This window comes from Canis lupus, chromosome 1, assembly GCF_048164855.1.
Source record: "Canis lupus baileyi chromosome 1, mCanLup2.hap1, whole genome shotgun sequence".
Lineage (NCBI taxonomy): Eukaryota > Metazoa > Chordata > Mammalia > Carnivora > Canidae > Canis > Canis lupus.
In genome coordinates, this window is record NC_132838.1 from 117,835,939 (window position 1) to 117,859,499 (window position 23,561).

Here is a 23,561-nt window from a genome sequence, read left to right on the forward strand (position 1 = left end):
ACTTTAGAAATGGTACAGACCAGTGAGGTCTGCGTACTCCTGAAAGTGCAACAGGACCAAGTTTCATTCCACTCAGGGCTGATGTCTGAGTTCTGTGGGTGACTTCACAATGCCCAGGGTGGTTCCCAGCATCCTTTTGTAGTCTCAGGCTACCATGTTGGCCACCCTGTGGCTGCTTAGCCTTTCTCTCCCCACTCTGCGGGCCTACACATTAATCAGCTGTGCCTATAAGAGTCTCTGCCAGCAGGCCCTAGTCTCAGGCAATGATGTTGTCCTGCAGTGTGACTATCCCAAGGCATTCTGGTACTTCTCTTCCGTTCTGGGGGAAGAACCCCTCCTGCTCTCCTCCATGCCTTACGTAAAAAAACTGCCCGGGGGCAGCCTTCAATTGACCAACCCTCAGCCCTCCCAGACAGGCCTCTATCACTGCCAGGACAATGACAGTGCCCTTGTGGTAGAGTATGAGATTGACTTCCAGGATGTCAGCACCCTGCACATTACACACAAAGACCTGGGCCAAAAGCCCCTGCAGAATGAGACTCTGGGTCTGAGTGGCCACGTACTCATCTTCACCCGCTGGGAGCCTTGGCAGGACTGTAACCGCTGTGGGGAGCCAGGCGAGCGGAAACGCTTGGGCTACTGCTACATCGAGGAGCACCTGAAAAAATCCATGCCCTGTTGGCTCTATCTGAGAACCAAGAAGGCACGATACAGCCGTATGCGGCCTGAGCTGCAGGTGGAAGCCTGTCTCGTACCCTGCAACCACGTCAAGGAAATCGACCAGCCATACTTCATCTTTGACATTCATCAATTGGGCAAGTTGACCAACAACATGTGGCTTACCTGCCCCTTGGCATCCATCTACAGGTGACTGGACCAGGGCATCAGCCCTGCCTTTGACCCTCACCTAGACTGTTTCCTGTGCCCACCTGGGGGGCAGGGGTTTGCCTTCCAGTGGAAAAGAAGGCTCTGTCTCCCAGCCCATAAGCCTTCACCATCAGTCTGTCTAGAAAGGAGTCTCTTCACTGGCCTGTTCAGATGTTCATTCAGTAGGAAGTACTTGTGTCCCTTCTGAGTCAGGCCCTGGGCAGGTGATACTAGGGACACAGTAGTGACCAAAAAGGTTTAGTCCCTGCCCTCATAAGCTCTTGATATTTGGAATGACCAAATGTAAAACCTAGACACCAAGACGCTTTGGTCCATACTCTTGCCAACATCATCGCTAGTGTGGTTTTTGTCATCTCATGGGACTCTGATGAATTCAATTTGTCAGTCCATCCTTGCACCAATGCCACAATATTTTTATTACTCTACTTTTATAGTAAGTCATGATATCTGATAGTATAGATTTTCTAACTAGTTCTTCAAGATTGTCTTGATTATTCTTGGCCCTTTGTATAAATATTTTGAAATCAGCTTGTAGTTTCTATCCCCCCACAAAATCCCATTTTTTAATAAATTGAGACTTCATTGAATCTAAAGATAAATTTGGGTAGAATTAATGTATTACAATATTCATACTTCCAATCCATGAACATCATAAATATTCCCATTATTTAGGCTTTAATTTCTCCCAATAATGTACAGTTATTAATATAGAGATTTTACATATATTTTTATTATATTTATTCCTAAGCACTTGATTTTTCATGCCATTACAAATTGTGTCTTTTTTATGGATTTATAATGCATGATTTAATAATACATAAAATAAAATAATCCAAGGTTGTAAACAGTGTTTTGACTATTGACAAAATTTTATTTTTTTTTAATTTTTATTTTTTTATTTATGATAGTCACAGAGAGAGAGAGAGAGGCAGAGACACAGGCAGAGGGAGAAGCAGGCTCCATGCACCGGGAGCCTGATGTGGGATTCGATCCCGGGTCTCCAGGATCGTGCCCCGGGCCAAAGGCAGGCGCCAAACCGCTGCGCCACCCAGGGATCCCCTATTGACAAAATTTTAATATATCTGATATTAAAATCTGATTCAAGTCATAGATATGTATTATATGTACCACACACATACAATATATAATACATATTATTATAATACAATATGTTATTATATTATCTACATTACAGTATATTGTATAACTGAAGCTAATATAATCTTATATTTCAGTTATACATCCCCCCCATATATAGAGAGGTATAATTGAAATATGACATTATATTAGTTTCAGGTGCACAATGTAATGATTCAGTATTTCCATACACTGTGAAATAATCACCACAATAAGTCTAGCTACCATGCATCCCCATACAAAGTTACAAATTTTTCTTCCTGTAATAAGATTTATTCTCTTAAAAACTTTCAAACATACAAGAAAATATTATTGACCTTTGTCACCATGTTGCACATTACATCTCCACATGCATTACATCTCCATTTATTTGTTTTCCAACCAGAAGTTTGTACCTCTTGACTCCCTTCACCCATTCTACCCACCCTTCAACCTTCCTCCCCTCTGGCAATGAACAATCTGTTCTTCGTATCTATTTTGTTTGCTTAGTTTTTTAGATTCCATGTATAAGTGAAGTCATTTGGTATTTGTCTTTCTGTCTGATTTATTTCACCTAGCATAATGCCCTCAAATTCCATCCATAGTGTCACAAATGGTAAGATCTCATTCTTTAAAAAAAAAAAAAAGATTTTATTTATTTATTCATGAGAGACACAGAGAGAGGCAGAGACATAGGCAGAGGGAGAAGCAGGTTCCCTGCAGGGAGCTTGATGCAGGACTTGATCCCAGGGCCCAGGCATTAGGACCTGAGCCGAAGGCAGATGCTCAACTACTGAGCCACCAGGTGTCCCAATTTCATTCTTTTTTAATGGCTGATAGTAGACCACTGTGTATGTATACCACGTCTTCTTTAACCATTCATCCATTGATGGGCATTTAGATTGACTCTATATCTTCTACAGTGAACATAAGGATACATATATCCTTTATATATTTTCAAATTAGTGTTTTCATTTTCTTCAGATAAGTTCCCAGAGGTGGAACTGCTGGATCATCTGGTAGTTCTATTTTTTTTTAATTTTTTAATAGTAACCCCTTATTGGAAAAATAATTTTCAAATATTTTCTCCTAATCAGTTCGTTGCCTTTTCATCTTGTTGATGGTTTTCTTTGCTGTGCAGAAGCATTTTAGCTTGATGCAGTCCCACTTGTTTATTTTTACTTTTGTTGCCTTGCTTTTGGAATCAGATCCAAAGATTTGTTGCCAAGGCCAATGTCAAAAAACTAACTGCAGAACTAACTGCCTGTGTTTTCTTCTAGGAGTTTTATGGTTTGGGGTCGTATATTTAAATCTTTAAGCCATTTGAGTTAATTTTTGTGTTTGGTGCAACATAGGGGTTTAGCTTCATTCTTTTGCATGTAGCTGTCCAGTGTTTTCCAACATAATTTATTAAAGAAGCTGTCCTTTCCTCATTGTTTATTCTTGATCCTTTGTCATAAATTAATTGACCATATACATGTGAGTTTATTTCGGGGCTCTCTGTACTGTTCTGTTGATCTGCGTGTCTGTTGTTATGCCAATACTACACTATTTTGATTACTGTGGTTGTGTAATATAGTTTGCAATCAGGGAATATGATGCCTCCAGTTTTGTTCTTTCTCAAGATTGCTTTGGTTTTTGGGGGTCTTTGGAGTTTCACCAAATTTTAGAATTATTTATTCTATTTCTGTAAAAAAAAAAGTCATTAGAATTTTGATAAGGATTGCCTTGAATCTATAAATCACTTTGAGTAATATGGACATTTTAATAATATTAATTCTTCCAATCCACAAGCACAGAATATCTTGCTATTTATTGGTGTCTTCTTCAATTTCTTTCATTAGTGGCTTATAGTTTTCAGTGTACAAGTTTTTCACCTCATGGGTTAAATTTATTCCCAGACATTTTATTCTTTTTTTTTAAAGATTTTATTTATTTATTCATGAGAGTTACAGAGACAGGCAGAGACTTAGGCAGAAGGAGAAGCAGGCTTCTCACAGGGAATCTGATGGAGAACTCAATCCCCGACCCCAGAATCATGACCTGAGCCAAAGGCAGACACTGAACTGCTGAGCCATCCAGACATCCCTATTTTATTCTTTTTGATGCAAATGTAAATGGAATCATTTTCTTAATTTCTCTAATAATAGTTAATGTATAGAAGGCGGCTGATTTTTATACATTGATTTTGTACCCTACAACTTTACTGAATTTGTTTAACAGTTTTTTGGTGGAATCTTTAGAGTTTTCTATATATATAAAACCATATTGTCCACAAATAGTGATAGTTTTACTTCTTTCTGAGTTGGATGTCTTATTTCTTTTTCTTGTATAATTGCTCTGTCTAGGATTTCCAATACAGTGTTGAATACAAGTGATGAGAGTAGGCATCTTTGTCTTTTTCCTGGTCTTAGAAGAAAAGCTTTCAGTTTGTCACCATTGAGTATAATGTTAACTGTGGGCTTGACGTATGTGGTCTTTATGTTGGGTACATTCCATCTATACCCACTTTAAGAATTTTTGTTAAAGGGCGGCCCGGATGGCTCAGCAGTTTAGCACCGCCTTCAGCCCAGGGCCTGATCCTGGAGTCCCAGCATCAAGTCCCATGTCAGGCTCCCAGCATGGAGCCTGCTTCTCCCTCTGCCTGTGTCTCTGCCTCTTTCCTCTCTGTGTCTCTCATGAATAAATAAATAAAATCTAAAAAAAAAAAAAGAATTTTTGTTATAAATGGATGTTGAATTATGTCAAATGCTTTTCCTGTATCTACTGAGATAATCATATGACTTTTATCCTTCATTTTGTTAATGTGATGTATTGCATTGCTTGATTTGTGGATGTTGAATCATCTTTGCATCCCTGGAGTAAATCTCAACTTGATCATATCTTATGATCCTTTTAATGTATTGTTGAATTTGATTTGCTAGTATCTTCTTGTGGATTTTTACATCTGTGTTCATCAGGGATATTAGCCTGTAATTTTTCCTTTTCTTTCTTTTCTTTCTCTCTTTCCCCCTTCCTTTTTTTTTCTTTCCCCCTTCCATTCCCTCCTCCTCCTATTTCTTCTTCTCCTCCTCCTTCTTTTTTTTTTTAAGGTTTTATTTATTTATTCATGAGAGACACACAGAGAGAGAGGCAGAGACACAGGCAGAGGGAGAAGCCGGCTCCATGCAGGGAGCCTGATGTGGGACTCTATCCTGGGACGGTGGGATCATGACCTGAGCCTAAGACAGAAGCTCCACTGCTGAGCCATCCAGGCATCCCCTCCTCCTCCTTCATCCTCTTCTCCTCCCCCCTCTCCTTCTTCTCCTAAAAGTAAGTTTGAAAACATTCCCTCATCTTGAATTTTTGGAAGAGTTTGAAAAGGATAAGTATTAAATCTTCTCTGAATGTTTGGTGGAATTCACCAGCAAAACTTTTTGGTCCTGGACTTTTGTTTTTTTTGGGGGGGTTGGTTACTGATTCAATCTCCATCCTAGTAATCAGTTTTTTTGGATTTTCTATTTCTTTACGATTCAGTCTTGGAAGATTTTATATTTCTAGAAATTTACCTCTTTCTTCTTGGTTGTCCAATTTGTTGGCATATAATTGTTCACAGTAGTCTCATGATTATATATATATATTTTAATATATATATATAATATATAAATATATATAATATATATTCATATATATATGATTTATTCATTTATTGTAGAGAGAGAGTAAGTGTGACTGGGTGGGGCATAGGGAAAGGGACAGAGGATCTTTAGCAAATGCCACACTGAGTGTGGAGCCCAACAGGGGGTTCGATCTCATGACCCTAAGTTCATAACCTAAGTCAAAACCAAGAGTTGGACACTAAACTGACTATGCCACAGGCGCGCCATGATCCTTTATATTTTTGTGATATCAGTTGTAACTTCTCTTTCATTTCTGATTTTATTTGAGCCTTTTCACTTTTTTTAGTGAGTCTAGCTAAAGGTTGTCAATTTTGTTAATCTTTTCAAAGAACCAGCTTTTAGTTATGCTGATCTTTTCCACTGTCTTTTTAGTTTCCATTTCATTTCTTTCTGCCCTGATCTTTTCCACTGTCTTTTTAGTTTCCATTTCATTTCTTTCTGCCCTGATCTTTATTATTTCCCTCCTTCTACTAACTTTGGGTTTCACTTGTTTTTTTTTGTTTGTTTGTTTGTTTTGGTTTCTTTAGGTGTAAAGTTAGATTGCTTATTTGAGATTTTTTTTTTAATTTTTATTTATTTATGATAGTCACAGAGAGAGAGAGAGAGAGAGAGAGAGAGGCAGAGACATAGGCAGAGGGAGAAGCAGGCTCCATGCACCGGGAGCCCGACGTGGGATTCGATCGCGGGTCTCCAGGATCGTGCCCTGGGCCAAAGGCAGGCGCTAAACCTCTGCGCCACCCAGGGATCCCGAGATTTTTCTTGTTTCTTGAGGTAGACCTGTATCACTATGAACTTCCCTCTTAGAACTGCTTTTTCTATATCTCCTAGATTTTGATATTTTGTATTTCCATTTTCATTTGTATCAAGGTATTTTTATTTCTCCTTTCATTCATTTCTTCATTAATACATTGATTGTTTAGTAGCATGTGGTTTAATCTCTACATATTTGTGATTTTTTCCAGTTTTTTTCATGTAATTATTTTTCTAATTTCATACTATCATGGTTGGAAAAGATGCTTGATATGATATCAATTCTCTTTAATTTATTGAGATTTGTTTTGTGGCCTAATATATAATTTATTCTAGAGAAGATTCCATGTGCATTTGAGAAGAATGTACATTCTGCTGCTTTGGGTGGAATGTTCTGTTATATATCTATTAAGTCCATCTTGCCTATCTGTCATTTAATGCTGATATTTCCTTATTGATTTTTCTGTCCAGATGATCTATCCATTGATGTAAATAGCATATTTAAGTCCTGAACTATTGTTTTACTGTTGGATCCTCCTGTTAATATTTGCTTTACATATTTAGGTGCTCCTACGTTGAGTGCATTAATATTTACAGATATTATATCTTGTTGGATTGAACTCTTTATCATTATGTAATGTCCGTCTTTCTCTTTTACTGTAGTCTTTTTTAAAAAGGTATTATCTATTTATTTGAGAGAGAGCACTAATGGGGTGGGGGTAGGGAAGGGCAGAGGGAGAGAGAGAAGTAGACTTCGTACAGAGCACAGAGCCTGACACGGGGCTTGATCCCAGGACCCTGGGATCATGACCTGGGCTGAAGGCAGATGCTTAACCAATTGAGCCACCTAAGCACCATAGTCTTTATTTTAAAATCTGTTTTGTTTGATATAAGTATAGCTGCCAGCCTTATGTTTGTTTGTTTTTATTTGCATGAAGCATCTTTTTTTTTAATGCCCTCATTTTCAGTTTGTGTGTAACTTTATATCTGAAGTGAGTCTTATAGGCAGCATATAAATGGATTTGGATTTCTTTCTTTTTTAAAATCCATGAAGCCATGCTATGTCTTTTTTTTTTTTTTTTTTTTTTTTTTTTTTGAGACAGAGAGAGAGAATACTTGTGAGCAGAGGTGGGGTAGAAAGAGAGGGAGAGAGAATCTTAAGCAAGCTCCATGCCCAACACAGGTTTTGATCTCATAACATTAAGCTGAAATCAACAGTCAGATGCTTAACCAACTGAGCCACTCAGGCAGGTGCCCCCTATGTCTTTTGACTGAAGAATTTAGTTCATTTAATGATTTAAAGTAATTATTATTAGATGTATACTTATTCCCACCTTATTAATTGTTTTCTGGCTATTTTGTAGCTCCTCTCTATTCTTTCATTCTGTTGTTCTCTTCCCTTGTGGTTTGATGACTTTCTTTAGTGTTATGATTAGATTCCTTTCTCATCTTCTGTGTCTTACTGTGGATCTCTTTTGGTTCATCTTTTTCAGAACTCTCTGGGATTCCTGGATATGGATATATGTGTTCTTCCCCAGTTTAGGGAGGTTTTCAGCCATTATTTCTTCAAATAAGTTTTCTCCTCCCTTCTCTCTCTCTCTCTCTTTTCTTCCTGAGGCTCCTATCATGCGAATGTTATTCCACTTGATATTGTCCTATAGTCCCTTAAACTGTCTTTACTTTTTAATATCCTTTTTTCCTTTTGCTGCTCTGTTTGTGTAAGTTCCACTGTCCTGTCTTCCAGATCACTGATCCTTTCTTCTGCTTCATCTAGTCTGCTATTGAACCCTTCTAGTGTATTTTCAGCTCAGTCATTCTTTATAGTTCTGTGGCTTCTGTTTGATACTTTCTTGGATTTTACATATCAATTTTTTTGGATGAAGTTCTCACTGTGTTCATCCATTCTCCTGAGTATCTTTCTGACCATTACTTTGAACTCTTAGTCTATCAGGTAAATTATTATCTCAATTTTTTTGAAGTTTTATCTTTTTCCTTCATTTGGAACAAATTCTTCTCTTTCCACATCTTGTTCAATTTTCTGTGATTATTTCTATGTATTAGGTGAAACAGCTACATCTCCCTGTCTTGAGGAAATGGGCTTGTGTAGGAGATGAACCTTTATCATTCAACTGTGTTCTAGTTCTTGGTTTTCTCTTATGCCTTTGTGGTTTTCCAAGCAGCCTGAGGCATTCCTGATAGGTTCCAGTTGTTGAGGGTGGACCTGTCAGACTTTCAAAGGGGGGAATCTCAATCAGCAGCTAGTTTCAGGCTGACTGGAAGCCAGAGCATCTGGAAATAGCTTGTAAATTATACAGATGTATAATTGCGGTCCTATGGGACCGCAATCATAAACCCTGCTGACCTCTTGACTAGGTGATCTGCAAGTGTCTCTTGTGTGAGAGTTGTGGAAATTGGGGCTCCAGGTCAGTATATAAACTCCTTTCTGGGAGGTAACAGTGAACTGTAAAGAAACCAAGGGAGAGCACAAATATGGTGGCCTTCTGCCTACATTCCCTGAGAACTCCTTCATAGCCTCTAGATGTGTGGCAAACTTGAAGCTATGCTAAAACTCTAGGATGTGTAAATAGATCTTTTTCACAGAAAGACTATTATGATGTATTTCAGTCTGCTGTCTGTAGAGTGCCCTGGGGATAGTAGCCTGCCAAGAACTATCCCCACAATTGTTTCAGTCCCACGGGAGCCAGAAACACAAATGCTTACACACACACCCCAGCGAGCCACCAGAACCAGGCAATCAAGGGGAATCCCTTGTGTTGAGTGCATACCCGCTAGCTTTTGTGAGTCAGGGTGAGAGCACAGGGCCCAGGTACATCCATCAGCTTTGGCAAGGCTGCAGGTGAGTGCAGGGCTGGAATTCATGCTTGTCAGCTTTGGAGGGGCAGCTAGAGAAATAGATTGTATCTTTTAAATTTCATGTTCTACTTGTCTGTTGTTGGTCAATAAAAATATATTTGATATTTGTATATGACTTTCTTTTTTTTTTTTTTTTTTTTTAAATTTCTTTATTTATTTATGATAGGCACACAGTGAGAGAGAGAGAGAGGCAGAGACACAGGCAGAGGGAGAAGCAGGCTCCATGCACCGGGAGCCCGACGTGGGATTCGATCCCGGGTCTCCAGGATCGCGCCCTGGGCCAAAGGCAGGCGCCAAACCGCTGCGCCACCCAGGGATCCCCTGTATATGACTTTCTATCAAATTATTTTGCTAAATTCACTTGCCTCCAATAAAATGCTGAGTGGAGAAGTTGATGGCAAACATAGTTATGTTATTCTTAATATTTCACTAGTAAATATAATACTGCTCTAGGTTTTTAGTAGAAAAACTATCAGATTAATAAAATTCCATTTTATTCCTAGTTGTCCAAGAGTTTTGAGCCATTAGTAAGTGTTGAATTTTATCAAATGCATGTTCTGCTTTAGTGAGATGATAATATGGTTTTTCTCCTTTATTATGTTAATATGGTGAATTTCATTTATTATGTTCATATGTAAACCCAACCTTGCTTTCCTGGGATAAACCCAATGTGCTCATGATATTTATTCTTTTTGTTTGTCATTGGAAGAAATTTGCTAATATTTTGTTTAGGATATTGTATCCTTGTTCACGAAAGAGATTGGCCTGATATTTTTCTTAGTGGTAAAAACCTTACATGATTTTGGTATTAAGGTGATGTAGGCCTCACAGAAGTTTGGAAGTATTTCATATTTTTATATTTCTGGAAAGATTTTGAAAGATAGATGCCATTTCTTAATTGTTAAGAAATGTTTGGAAGGATTCAGTGGTAAAGCTTTCTGGGTTTAGAGAGTTTTTTGTGCATAGGTTTTTAATTCTAAATAGAGAACAGTTCAGTTTTTTTCTTGTGCCAGTGTTGCTAAGCTTTTCAATGAATTTATCTATTTTATCTAAATTTTTATAAGTTTTGGCCAAAAGTTGTTTTTAATATCATCTGATTATCTTTTTGTGCCTCTAAGATCTGTAGTAATGTTTCTTTTTTCAGTACTAGTATTTGTTATTTAGGCCTTCTTCCTGTTTTTATCTTGATTAGTCTTGCTAGGCCTTTATCAATCACATTCATCTTTGAAAGAACTAACTTGGTTTACTGGTTTTGTTTATTGTAGTTTTGTTTTCTATCTAATTGATTTATGATACTTGCTTATATCTCTAGTTTTTATCTTTCCTTTTTCCCTTGAAAATATGTATTTAGTCTGGAAATTTCCCCCTAAGTACAACTCACTAGCATCCTACAAGTTTGGATATTATATATCTTCTGTCAGTTAAAAATACTTTATATCTTCAGTTGTGGTTTCTCTTTGGATCCATTAGTTATTTGGACATCTCAATGTATAAATTTCAAATATCTAGTGATGTTCTTGTCTTTTTGTATTTATATCTAACTTAATTCCACTAACCTAAAATGTGCTTCTCTTCCTTTAACATTTATTGAGACTTGTTTTATGACCTAGGATATGGTTAATTTTGGCAAAAATTTCATTTAAATGTAAAAAATATGATCTGAAGTTGAGTGCAGTGTTCTATATATATGAATTAGATCAAGTTTATATCATATTGCTCAAATCTTCTATACCTTTACTGTGGACTTGTCTATTTCAACATTTAGTACTATAAGGTTTTGCTTTATATATTTTTAGGTTCACACAAACTTAAGATCATTTTAACTTCCCATTGGACTGGCCATGTTATAAAATGTCTCTTATAGTCTCTATTAATACTTTTGGCCTTTATGTCTACTTTCTGTTATTAGTATAGCTAGCATACCAGTTTTCTTTAATGTTTGCATGATACTTTTCCATGGCTTTACTTTCAATTTCTCTATATTTTTTTACTTAGGATGAATCTCTTAAGTATGTGTTAGATTTTTGTTGGGGACACCTGAGTGGCTCAGCAGTTGAGGATCTGCCTTCAACTCAGGTCATGATCCTGGAGTCCTGGGACCAAGTCCCACATCGGCCCCCACAGGGAACCTACTTCCCCCTCTGCCTGTTTTGGTATTCAGTCTGAAAATCTTTGTCCTTAATTGGAGTATTTAGTTCATTACATTTAATGTAATTACTGATATAGTTGGGTTTAAGTTTACCATTTTCCTCTTTGCTTTCTACATGTTCTGTCTCTTCTTTTGTCTTTTTTTTAATTTGGATTTATCAAGTATTTTTTAAAAATTTTATTCCAATATAGTTAGCATATAACAGTGTTATATTAATTTCAGGTGTACAATACAGTGATTCAACGATTCTAATACATCACTCAGTGCTCATCACAATAAGTATAGCCTTAATCCTCCTCACCTATTTAACCCATCCCTCCCATTCACCTCCCCTCTGGTAACCACCAGTTTGTTCTCTATAGTTAAGAGTCTGTTTCTTGGTTTCTCTCTCTTTCATTTGCTTATTTGTTTTGTTTCTTAAATTCCACATACGAGTGAAATAATATGGTATATGTTTTTTTCTGACTGATTTATTTCATTTAGCATTATATTCTCTGACTTCATCCATGTCATTGCAAATGGGAAGATTTCATTCTTTTTTATGGCTGAATAATACATATATATATATATACATATATATATATGAGTATATATACACACACATACATATATATATGTATATCACATATTCTCTATCTATTCATCTATCTGGAAGCAGATAGCATCTGTGGATGGGCTGCTTCCATAATTTGACTGTCGTAAATAATGCTCCTATAAACACTGGGGTACGTATATCCCTTTGAATGAGTGTTTTTGTATTTTTAAAAGATTTTTAAATTTTATTTATTTTTAAAGAGAGACAGAAAGAAACAGCATGAGCAGAGGGGAGGGGGGAGACAGAGGGAGAAGGAGAGAATCCCTAAGCAGGTTCCATGCTGAGCATGAAGCTCAATGGCCTGATCCCAGGACCCCAAGATTGTGACCTGAGCCAAAATCTGGAATTGGTCGCTCAACCAACTGAGCCATCCAGGCACCCCAGTGTTTTTGTATTTTGGGGGTAAATACCCAGTAGTGTGATTACTGGATCATAGTACAATTCTATTTTTAACATTTTGAGGAAACTTTATACCATTTTCCACAGTGGCTGCACTAGTTTGCATTCTTAGCAACAATGCGAGAATATACCTTTTCTTCCAAATCCTCTTATGATTGGCCATTTCTTTTATTTTTTATTTTAATCATTCTGACAGATGTGAGGTGATATCTCACTGTAGTTTTTTTAAAAAATATTTTATTTACATATTTGAGATAGAGCAAGAGAGAGAGAACATAAGCAAAGGGAGAGGCAGAGGCAGAGGGAGAAGCAGGCTCTCCACCCAACAGGGAGCCCGATGCAGAGCTCAATCCCAGGACCCTGGAATCATGACCTGATCTGAAGACAGACGCTCAACTGACTGTGCCACCCAGTTGCCTCTTCATTGTAGTTTTTATTTGCATTTTGCTGATGATGAATGATGTTGAGCATCTTTTCCTGTGTCTGTTGGCCATTGGGATGTCTTCGTTGGAGAAATATCTGTTCACGTCTTATGCCCATTTTTTAATTGGATTATTTGTTTTTTTTTTTTGAATGTTGAATTGTATCAATTCTTTATATATTTTGGATACTAACCCTTGTCAGATAGGTCATCGGCAAATATCTTCTCCTAATTCAGTAGGTTGCCTTTTAGTTTTGTTGATTGTTTCCTTGGCTGTGTAGAAGCTTTTTGTTTTGAGGTAGTCCAAATGGTTTATTTTTGCTTTTATTTCCCTTGCCTCAGGAGACATATCTAGAAAACTGTTGCTATGGCCGATGTCAGAGACATTACCACCTGTGCTCTCGTCTAGGATTTTAATGATTTCAGGTCACACATTTAGGTTTTTACTCCATTTTGAGTTTATTTTTGTGTATAGTGTAAGAAAGTTACCCAGGTTCATTCTTTTGCATGTAACTGACCAGTTTTCCCAACACCATTTTTGAAGAGAGTGTCTTTTCCCCATTGCATATTTTTCCCTGCTTTGTTGAAGATTAGTTGATCATATATATATTTATTTATTTATTTGCATAATTGTGGATATACTTTGGAGTTTTCTTTTCTGTTCACTACGATCAAATGGGATTTATTCCTCAGATGCAAGAGGGGTTCAATATTTGCATATCAATTGGCATGATATATCATATTAATTAGAGAAAGGATAAAAACCATATGATCATTCCGGTAGATGCAAAAAAAAGCATTTGACAAAGTACAACATCCATTCGTGAGAAAAGCCCTCAGCAAAGGCAATATATGAAAAACCCATGGTGTACATCGTACTCAGTTGGGAAGAATTGAGAGCTTCCCCTCTATGGTCAGGAACAAGACAAGGGTGTCCACTCTCACCACTTTTATTCAACATAGTACTGGATTCATCAAGTATATTTTTCACCAAATATTTTTTAATTATTCCATTTCCCCCTCTATTAGCTTATTATTATTTTTAAAAAGATGTTATTTATTCATTCATGAGAGACACACAGAGAGAGGCAGAGACACACGCAGAGGGAGGAGCAGGCTCCATGTAGGGAGCCCGATGTGGGACTCCATCCAGCAACCTGGGATCATGCCCTGAGCCAAACAGATGCTCAGCCACTGAGCCACCCAAGCACCCCTCTATTAGCTTATTAGATATGCATTCTTTTATTGTTTTCTCTAGAGATTACAAAATTTATTCTCACTCATTATGATATAATAATATAATATAAATTTATACTTGTACCATTTCCTAGACAATGTAGAGATCTTATAACTTTTTAGCTCCATTTGTTCCCCTTCCATCTGTTGTACTCTTGTTATCAGATATCTTTATTTTAAATATATTTTAAACCCCACAAGACATTATTTTTAAACACTCTAAATGTTAATTTAATTTTACCCGCATATTTACTTTTTGGTAGTTTTCATTCCTGCATTACCTTACTTCCACTGGGGATCATTTTCCTGCTACCTGGAGAATTCTCTTCAGTATTACTTTTAGTGTGCTCTGCTGTGGTAAATCTCAGGTTTCATCTGAAAATATCTTTATTTTTTGCCTCCATCTTTAAAGGATATTTTCATTGTGGTTTTATAGAAGTCTCCATATAGAATTCTAGATTGGCAATCATTTTCTTTTAGTGCTTTAAAGGTGTTGTTCCATTGTCTTCTACCTTCCATCATTTATTTTGATTATTTATTTATTTATTTATTTATTTATTTATTTATTTATTTATAGATCATGCACAGGGAGGGACAGAGGGAAAGGGAGAGAAGTAGACTTTCTGCTGAATGCAGAGCCCAGCGTGGAACTCAGTCCCATGACCCTGAGCTCATGACCCGAGCTGAAATCAAAGAGCCAGACACTTAACTAATTGAGCCACCAGGTGCTCCCCATCATTTCTTTTTAAAAGTCAATGTAGGGGGCAGCCCGGGTGTCTCAGCAGTTTAGTGCTGTCTTCAGCCCGGGGCCTGATCCTGGAGACTGGGATCGAGTCCCACGTCGGGCTCCCTGCATGGAGCCTGCTTCTTCCTCTGCGTGTGTCTCTGCCTCTCTCTCTCTCTCTCTCTGCCTCTCTGTGTGTGTCTCTCATGAATAAATAAATAAAATCTTTTTAAAAATTAAAAAAACATAAAAGTCAAAGTAGGATCATGATCTCAGCTCAGGTCTTCATCTCAGGGTCGAGTTCAAGCTCTATACTGGGTTCCACTCTGGGTGTGGAGCCTACTTAGTAATGATAATAATAAGAATAGTGATGATGATGATGATGATGATGATGATGATGATCTTAAAAAGTCAATGTAGGGCCTTATGATTGTCGCTTTGAAAGCACTTATCTTTTTCTTCTCTGGACATTTTTATTATATCCTCTTTGGTTTTCAGCAGCATTTTCCTATAATGTGTCTAGATGTGGCTTCATTTATATTTATCCTGCACGGTGTTTGAAGGTCATCTTTTTTTTTTTTTAAGATTTATTTATCTATTCATGAGAGACACAGATTGAGAGGAGAGGCAGAGACATAGGCAGAGGGAGAAGCAGGCTCCGCAATGTGGGACTCGATCCCGGATCCGGGGATCACACCCTGAGCCAAAGGCAGGCGCCCAATCTCTGAGCCACCCAGGTGTCCCTGAAGGTCATCTTGAATTTGTTGCTTTGGTGCTTTTCATGAGTTTTGGAAAATTTTTATTCAATGTCTTAAAATATTGCTTATGTTCTTGTCTCTCCTTTGCTTCTGAGTCTCCATTAACATAAATGTTAGAACTTTTCACCATGTCTTATATATCTCTTACGCTCTTTTATGTATTTTCCTATCTTTTTTTTTTTTTTTTTTTTTTTGCATGCTTCAGTATGGATGTTTTTCTGTAGGCCCATCTTTCATTTCCTTAATCCTCTTTCCTGTTGTGTCAAAGAGCTTGCTACTCTTTCTAGTGAATTCTCAATTTCACATATTTAATTTTTCAATTCTAGTATTTCCATTTAATTCTTCTGTATAGATTCAAAATCCTCATCTTATCATCTCCTGGACATATTAATCAAACTTACCTTAAAGTCTATAGTTGTTAATTATTAGCAAAAGTGCTGGTCTGATATAAGCTTCTCAATTGTAGCAGTAAGCAGAAACCTCACCCACGTTATTTAAAGAATATCAGGGAATCTGGATTTTCACATGAAATCTCTTGGACTGGACTCCTGGGTGGCTCAGCGGTTGAGCATCTACCTTTGGCTCAGGGCGTGATACCCGGGTCCTGGGATCGAGTCCCACATCAGGTTTGGAGCCTGCTTCTCCCTCTGCCTGTGTTTCTACTTCTTTCTATATCTCTGATGAATAAATAAATAAATCTTTAAAAAAAAGAAGTCTTTGGATTTTACATGTTGGTCACTGATTTAAATATTCTAAAAACACCCTAGGGAGGCCAATGAAAACATTTATTCAGGCTGGATCCAGGCAGTTTATTACTTCTCAGTTAGACAAAGTGAAAATTGGAAGTGGGCTATCTCAGGGTCCTCCTAGCCCTGCTTCCTTGTTTAGAAAAGAGATTCCTGGGCTGAGGAGAGAGACAGAGACAGGGAGGGAGAAGCAACAGAAGTGCAGATGTTAATGTGACTTAGGTAGAGGGACTTTACAAGATCCTAGGAAGCAGAAAAAGACTCTAGATAGTTTTATAGATGTGAGAACAGAGGGGATGTGTGGCCCATTGGGGGACAAAGGTGGTGGCAAGATGCCTCAGAAGCAGCATCAGACTGGAACTGGATGCCTCAGTTCCAGTCTGAGCATCCAATTTGTGCCAAACACAGCCTGTAGAGGTCCCTGCATGGGGCAGGGACACGACTAAGAGAGCCCCAAGCCATAAGGAGCCGGGTGGAGAGGAAGGCAGGATGTCCTAGCAAAGGTGTGCATGAACCTCTGACCTCACCGCTCCTCACTCCCCTGCTTGTCCACTACTTCTTGGTCACTCTGGCCTTTACATATGGCAGCCGTGTCAGGGTCTAGCCATCTCTTGGGAATATCTGCAGATATCCACAGGGCTCTTTATCTCACTCTATTCACATGTTGGTGAAACCGCCTTGGGGGAGTGCTCAGACAGGCCCGATCCCACTCCCTAAAACAGCTCACACCCACAAACTCTTCTCGTCCTATCCCCATTTCTCTGCTCTGTTCTCATCCTCAGCGATTATAGGGTAACCCTCCCTGTTTGAGGACCCCATGCTTTTGTGAATTCACCTACTTGCTGAAATTCACGCAAAGCCCCCAGGTCAGTACCCACAGGGGTTTCATCGTCCTCCGCAGACAGGCCCAGGGTGGTGGAAACGTTGAGTCACTAACAACGCGCATTCCCAGCTGAGGTCCAGCAACATGCGGCCGCCTTCTAGTTTTAGGGCTCCCGCTATCAGCAAGTATCCTTTGTCCATGGTCCGTTTAGTGCCGCTCTTGTGTTGTTGCTGCATTTTTGCATTTTTGCTGGTGATTCTGCTGTTTCAAATGGCTCCCAAGCAGTGCTGATGGGCTGGCCAGCGTCCCTAAGCACAAGCAGCCTGTGACATATCTTGCGGAGAAAACGTGTGTTCGGGAAGCTTCGCTCAGGCGTGAATTAATTGTGCTGCTGGTCCTAAGTTCAATGTCAGTGAATTAAGAATGTATATTAAATAAGAGGTCTTTAAACAAAAATACTCGTAAAGCAAGGTTCTGTGTTGAGCAGTTGACAAAGATATTATGACCAGAGGCTTGGAGGACCTTAAGCCTGTATTTCTCCTAGAAACAATGTTTCCACATTTGCCAACTCAGCAACTTTATAGAACATAACAGCCCTGAATAAGGAGAATCTACTGTGTCTGATACTATGTATTATATACTTGCCTATTATCTATCTCTTCCTCTAGAAGGTAAGTCCAAGGTGGGGGTGGGAAGGGGCTTTGTCTGACTCGCTCAGGGCTGTGACTAGAATAAGGGCCAGCACATGGTAGGCATGCAGTAAACATTTGTGAAATGAGTGAATGATGGCAGATCAAGCCTGCACGATAATCATTTTTAATGTCGAGCCCGACAAGGGTAGGTTAGGAAAGGGTTTTGGAAAGAGACAACCGAGAAAAATACTTATCTGCTTAAAATGAATTGAATCATGCAGATATCTGTGGAAAGAGTCTGGGACGGGTGTGTGCAAAGATCCTGAGGCAGGAGCCCTTTGCTTGCCTGATGTTTTCAGGAGATGGCAGGGAGGCCAGCGTGGCTGGGAACACAGGGCTGGGATAAAGGGGCAGGAAGTCAGAATGGTAACCAGAGAGGGTTTAGTCACCTTTCATCACCTTTCCACGCCCAGTGCTAAGAATCGTGCCCAGAACGAACGTAGTAGGCGTTTGGGGGGAAATGTGTTGAATGTTCACATGTGACACTTTAGGGTTTTTAAAAATATTTTATTTATATATTTGAGAGATAGAGACAGAGCATGAGCTGGGGGAAGAGGCAGAGGGAGAAAGAGATTCCCTGATGAGCGAGAAACCCACTGCGAGGCTCGATCCCAAGACCCTGAGATCAGGACCTGAGCCGAAGACAGATGCTTAACCGACGGAGCCCCCCGGGCAGCCCCACGTGTGGCACTTTAATGCCAAAGCCGGGGATGGTAGAGAAAACCTTGAATGGACAAATTAAGTTTCGTCCTATCCCAGCAGAGCGGGGGACTCAGAATAGGAATTAAGTAGAGTTGTTCAATTGTCGCAAATCAAATGGGGATTGTGACCTCACAAACCCATGGCATGGACTATAATACGTCCTGCGGCCCAGGGCTGAGATCTGGGTCTCTTGGGTGACTTCACAATGGCCAGGGTGGTGTCCTGCCCACCACCACAGCCCCAGTCCACCATGCTAACCACCCTGTGCCTGCTGCTCAACCTCGCCACCCCCTTGCTGGGGTTCTATCCTTCCTTCAGCTGTCCCAGTGAGAAGCAATGCCAAACAGCCCTCCTCTCAGACAATGACATCTTTTTGCTCTGCAACTCTTCTGGGGCACAGTGGAACTTCTTCTTCATGAACAACAGGGCCAACTGGCCCAACAAAGTCTCCAGCGTTTCCAACATAGAAATAATACCTGGAACCGGCATTCTCATTAGGAGTCCGTTGCCCTCCCAGACAGGCTTCTATCACTGCCAGGACGAGAATGGCATCCAGGTGGTGCAATACGAGGTTGACTTCCAGGATGTCAGCACCCTGCATATTACACACAAAGGCCTGGGCCAGAAGCCCCTGCAGAATGAGACTCTGAGTCTGGGCGGCGAGGAGCTCATCTTCACCCGCTGGGAGCCCTGGCAGGACTGTAACCGCTGTGGGGAGCCCGGCGAGCGGAAACGCCTGGGGTACTGCTACATCGAGGAGCCCCTGCAGAAACCCGTGCCCTGCTGGCTCTACCTGGGGGATCTGAAGATGTGGTCCACCCGCCTGCGACCTGAGATGCAGGTGGAAACCTGCCATGTCCCGTGCAAAACATCAACGCTGGATTTCATCACCTTTGACAACTTTGAGATCAGCGAGGAGTCAGAATCCGTGTGGCTCACCTGCCCCCTGGGATCCATCTACAGGTGATGGAGGCAGGCACCAGCCCCTCACCCCTCGCCAGGCTCCCCCAATCTGGAGCCCTCATGACTAATTCGTGCAGAGGGCAGGGCTCCCCCGGGAGCAGCCCTGCAGGCTATCTCTGCTGGCCTCTTCAGACGTGCCTTTGGCAAGAATCCCCTGGTGCCCACATGCTCTTGGGTCACACAGGTGGTACAGGACAGCTGACACCTATGGAGGGCTCGGCTGGTTCTGGGCCTGGTCCCGTGGTTGGCCCATGCTGTGGATGCGGCAGTCATCGGACCCCCGCCCCCCGCCCGGGAAGCCCCCAGCCAGCGTGGGTGGGTGCTACGGACAGCCTCAGGGTGGCCAGGGCTGGCGTGGGAGCAGCCCATGTGAGTATGAGTCTGTGCTGGGGGGAAGGCTGTGGGCCCGAGGCTGCTTCTCATCTGGCAGGATCAGCAAGTGTCAGAGCGAGGATGGTGCCCCCGGGGGATGCCCATCAGGGTCCGCCTCCCAGAGCTCACGCTCCTGTTCTTGTCTTCCTGCCGGGAGCCCTGGGAAATCTCCCCTTGGCCTGTCTTCCCCAAGCCACCGGCACTAGCCAGGAGTAAGGACTACAACCACCCACAGTGCTGTGCTTCGGCCCAGGCTGCATCCTGTTCCCACCCTCCTTCCCGGGGCCCCAGGGGCTGGGGGCTCCACGGGGGTCCAGCTCAGAGGGGTGCAGTTCTTGTCCAGGGGGAGCCGTGGTGACTTGAAACCGTGAGGTCCCCTCGCTCTCATTCCTCACATGCCTATGGCAGCCCCTCCCTTGCAAGGCGGGAGCCCGAGCCACCTCTTGAGGCCTCTGCAGCCACCTGCTCCATCAAATCTGGGCTCGCCACCTCCATCTGGTTTTCTTCTCCTTATTCCAGCTGTGACTTCTCTCCTCCTCTTTTGTCTCCCTTCCTCCTGTCTTCCTCCCCCTGTAAGTCTAAAAGTTAACACCTAGTCTCTCCAAAACCCCCACAATTCAGAAGTGCGGGAAAGTGCATGGGTGCCGGCTATCTGGACTGGGACGCTTGTCCCATGTCATTTGCCAGATAAGGGATTCCTGAGCGCCAGTCACAGGCCCTCTGGATGAGACTCAAGAGATGGGGGACTCCTGGGCGACTCAATCACTTAAACGTCTGACTCCATCTCAGCTCAGGTCTTGATCTCAGGGCTGTGAGTTCAAGCCCCGGGCTGGGCTCCATGCTGGCCGTGGAAGAACTGAAAACAGAACAAAAAACTCAAGAGAGGTCACTGAGGCTTCGAGAGCTACCATGTCTCTCGGGAGCTGCGTAGAATGGCATTTCATGTGAGCTTTATGTCCTGGACTCTGGATTCAGGCGGGCCTGGGCCCCAGTCCCAGCACTGCCACTCTCCCAAGCTGTGCGACTTGGGGCCTGTGGCATCTTTCTGGGCCTCAGTCTCCCTCTCTGTTGAATGGGGGTTGTATCCCTTTCCTCGGGCCCATCATAACAAAGTACCACACCCTGGGGGGCTTAACACAATTACAATGTATTCTCTTACTGCTCTGGAGTCCAAGTCAAATTGTCACGAGGGCCATGTGGCCTCTGAGATGCTGAGTGGAATCTGTCCTGGCTTCCTAGCTTCTGGGACTGGCAGGCCATCCTTGGCCTTCCTGGGCTTGTAGCTACATCCCCCCCCACCCCCCACCCCGATCTATCCGCATCACTTGGCATTTTCCCTGTGTGTTTGTATCTGGGTCTCTTCTCCATTTCTTAAAAGGACACCTGTCATATTGGATTTAGGGCCCGGGGCTACGTCTTTCAGGCCGCACCTTACCTGGTACATCTGCAACAACCTGATTTCCAGATAAGGTCACCCTGTGGCAAGGACACAATCCAACCCAGTACCGAGGTCTCGCTGGCCCCGGCCTCGCTGGGTCACTGTGTGATGTCTAAGGATGCAAATGCCTACAAAACACTCCGGAGAGTGTCTGACCAAAGTTCCGAGCTCTCATTGGTGTCCTTTTTTGCTTGTGTGATTATTGGCTTTGTCAGTGTTGTCTACTGAGCGGCCCTCTGTTCCTCAGCCGTGATAGGTGTGTTATGTGTCTGATTTGCTTGGTCACGTACCATGTTTTCACTCAGTGTTTGTTTATAAACCAAGCACTAATGTTGGTCCCCGGGGGGCAGGGGAGACCAAAGCTGGGAAGATTCCTGCCCTCATGGAGCCGTAAAACAATGTCACGAATAAAACATACGGTGGCCATCAGGGAAATACAAATCAAAACCACAATGAGATCCCACCTCACCCCAGTGAGAATGGGGAACATTAACAAAGCAGGAAACCACAAATATTGAAGAGGATGTGGAGAAAGGGGAACCTTCTTGCACTGTCGGGAATGTGAACTGGTGCAGCCACTCTGGAAAACTGTGTGGAGGTTCCTCAAAGAGTTAAAAATAGACCTGCCCTACGACCCAGCAATTGCATTGCTGGGGATTTACCCCAAAGATACAGATGCAGTGAAACACCGGGACACCTGCACCCCGATGTTTCTAGCAGCAATGGCCACAGTAGCCAAACTGTGGAAGGAGCCTCGGTGTCCATCGAAAGATGAATGGATAAGGAAGCTGTGGTCTGTGTATACAATGGAATATTCCCCAGCCATTAGGAAGGACAAATACTCACCATTTGCTTCGACGTGGATGGAACTGGAGGGTATTATGCTGAGTGAAATAAGTCAATCAGAGAAGGACAGACACTATATGTTCTCATTCATTTGGGGAATATAAATAATAGTGAAAGGGAATATAAGGGAAGGGAGAAGAAATGTGTGGGAAATATCAGAAAGGGAGACAGAACATAAAGATTCCTAACTCTGGGAAACGAACTAGCGGTGGTGGAAGGGGAGGGGGGGGTGGGGGGTGGGGGCGAATGGGTGATGGGCACTGAGGGGGGCACTTGACGGGATGAGCACTGGGTGTTATTCTGTATGTTGGCAAATTGAACACCAATAAAAAATAAATTTATTATTTAAAAAAATAAAAATAAAAAAATTTTTAAAAATTAAAAAAAAATAAAACATACGGTGTGCCAGATGGTGGTAAGGAAGGGCTGGGAGGGGGATGGGAGTGGAGGAAAGAATCATTTTAGATACAGAGGACAGGGGAGGCTTCTGAGAAGTTGCCAGACCAAAAGGAGGTGAGGGGGCCGCATGTACTGAGGGAGTGCACTCCCGGTGGAGGGAACGGCAGGAGCAAAGGCCCTGAGGCAGGACAGAGCCCAGCCCAGCAGGTTGGAGGGCCACCTTGGAGGCCAGCATGGCTGGGAGAGAGTGAGGTACAGGGAGATTGGAAGAATGAGGCTGGCAGGGAAATGGGGGTGGAGGGGCTATCACACAAGCAGTGTTCTCGCTGATTCCTCCAAGTAGCCCCCAAGTAGTGAGGTGGGTACGACCCCTACACCCCCAGTTTTCAGACGATGAAGTAGAGGCTCGAAAAGCTGGAGGTGTGTGCCCCTTGCCCATTAGTGTGGGGTGGAGCTCCGAGCTGCATGCCCACCGTCCCCCCTGCTGCTGGGGCCCTCTGGGAGGGGGCGCCCCGTCTGCTGTTCCCCGGGGAGCAGGGGGCCGCCGTCTCCACCTCCTTTCTCCCCGGGCTGCTGCAGCTCACCTTGTCCTCCTTTGCAGGCCCATCCTCTGGGAAGCCAACGACATGCCCCTGACGTGGCAGGGCCAGCTCTCCAACCAGGACTTAAACACCGTTCTGGAACCCGCCAACGGCGGCAGGCAGCTGCAGGTCTTCCAGCCAGCCATCTACAAGTGCTTCGTGCAGCAGGAGCTCATGGCTCGGTTCAACCCCAGGCCCTTTCCCGACGTGCCGGAGGCCCTCAGGGAGGAGGAGGCAGGCCGGCAGCAGGGGGCGAGGGAGGCCTCGAAGGGGAAGGCCGGGCCTGTCCTCAAGGGGCTGAAGTTGACGCTGCTGGTGGGCATAGTCCTGGGGCTGCTGGGGCTGCTGCTCAAGTTCTTCCACCATTCCCAGGGCAAAAGAAGTGACCAGGTGCTGCTGGTGAAATAAAGCGAGGCCTCGGTGCCCAGGA

The 23,561-nt window shown here is 42.3% G+C and overlaps 1 protein-coding gene across 2 annotated transcripts; it reads left to right on the forward strand.

Annotated features, from left to right (window-relative positions):
- The first annotated feature begins 124 nt into the window (after positions 1 to 124).
- On the forward strand, positions 125 to 23,561 carry FAM187B (family with sequence similarity 187 member B). Of its 2 annotated transcripts, none has more exons than XM_072781171.1 (2): positions 125 to 867; positions 23,152 to 23,561. In XM_072781171.1, the coding sequence occupies exons 1-2, from the start codon at positions 155 to 157 to the stop codon at positions 23,537 to 23,539; spliced, it is 1,101 nt and encodes a 366-aa protein (XP_072637272.1). In that variant the 5' UTR covers positions 125 to 154; the 3' UTR covers positions 23,540 to 23,561. The 2 variants fall into 2 exon arrangements, with proteins under 2 accessions (XP_072637272.1, XP_072637261.1); XM_072781160.1 differs by lacking the exon at positions 125 to 867 and adding an exon at positions 18,723 to 19,495.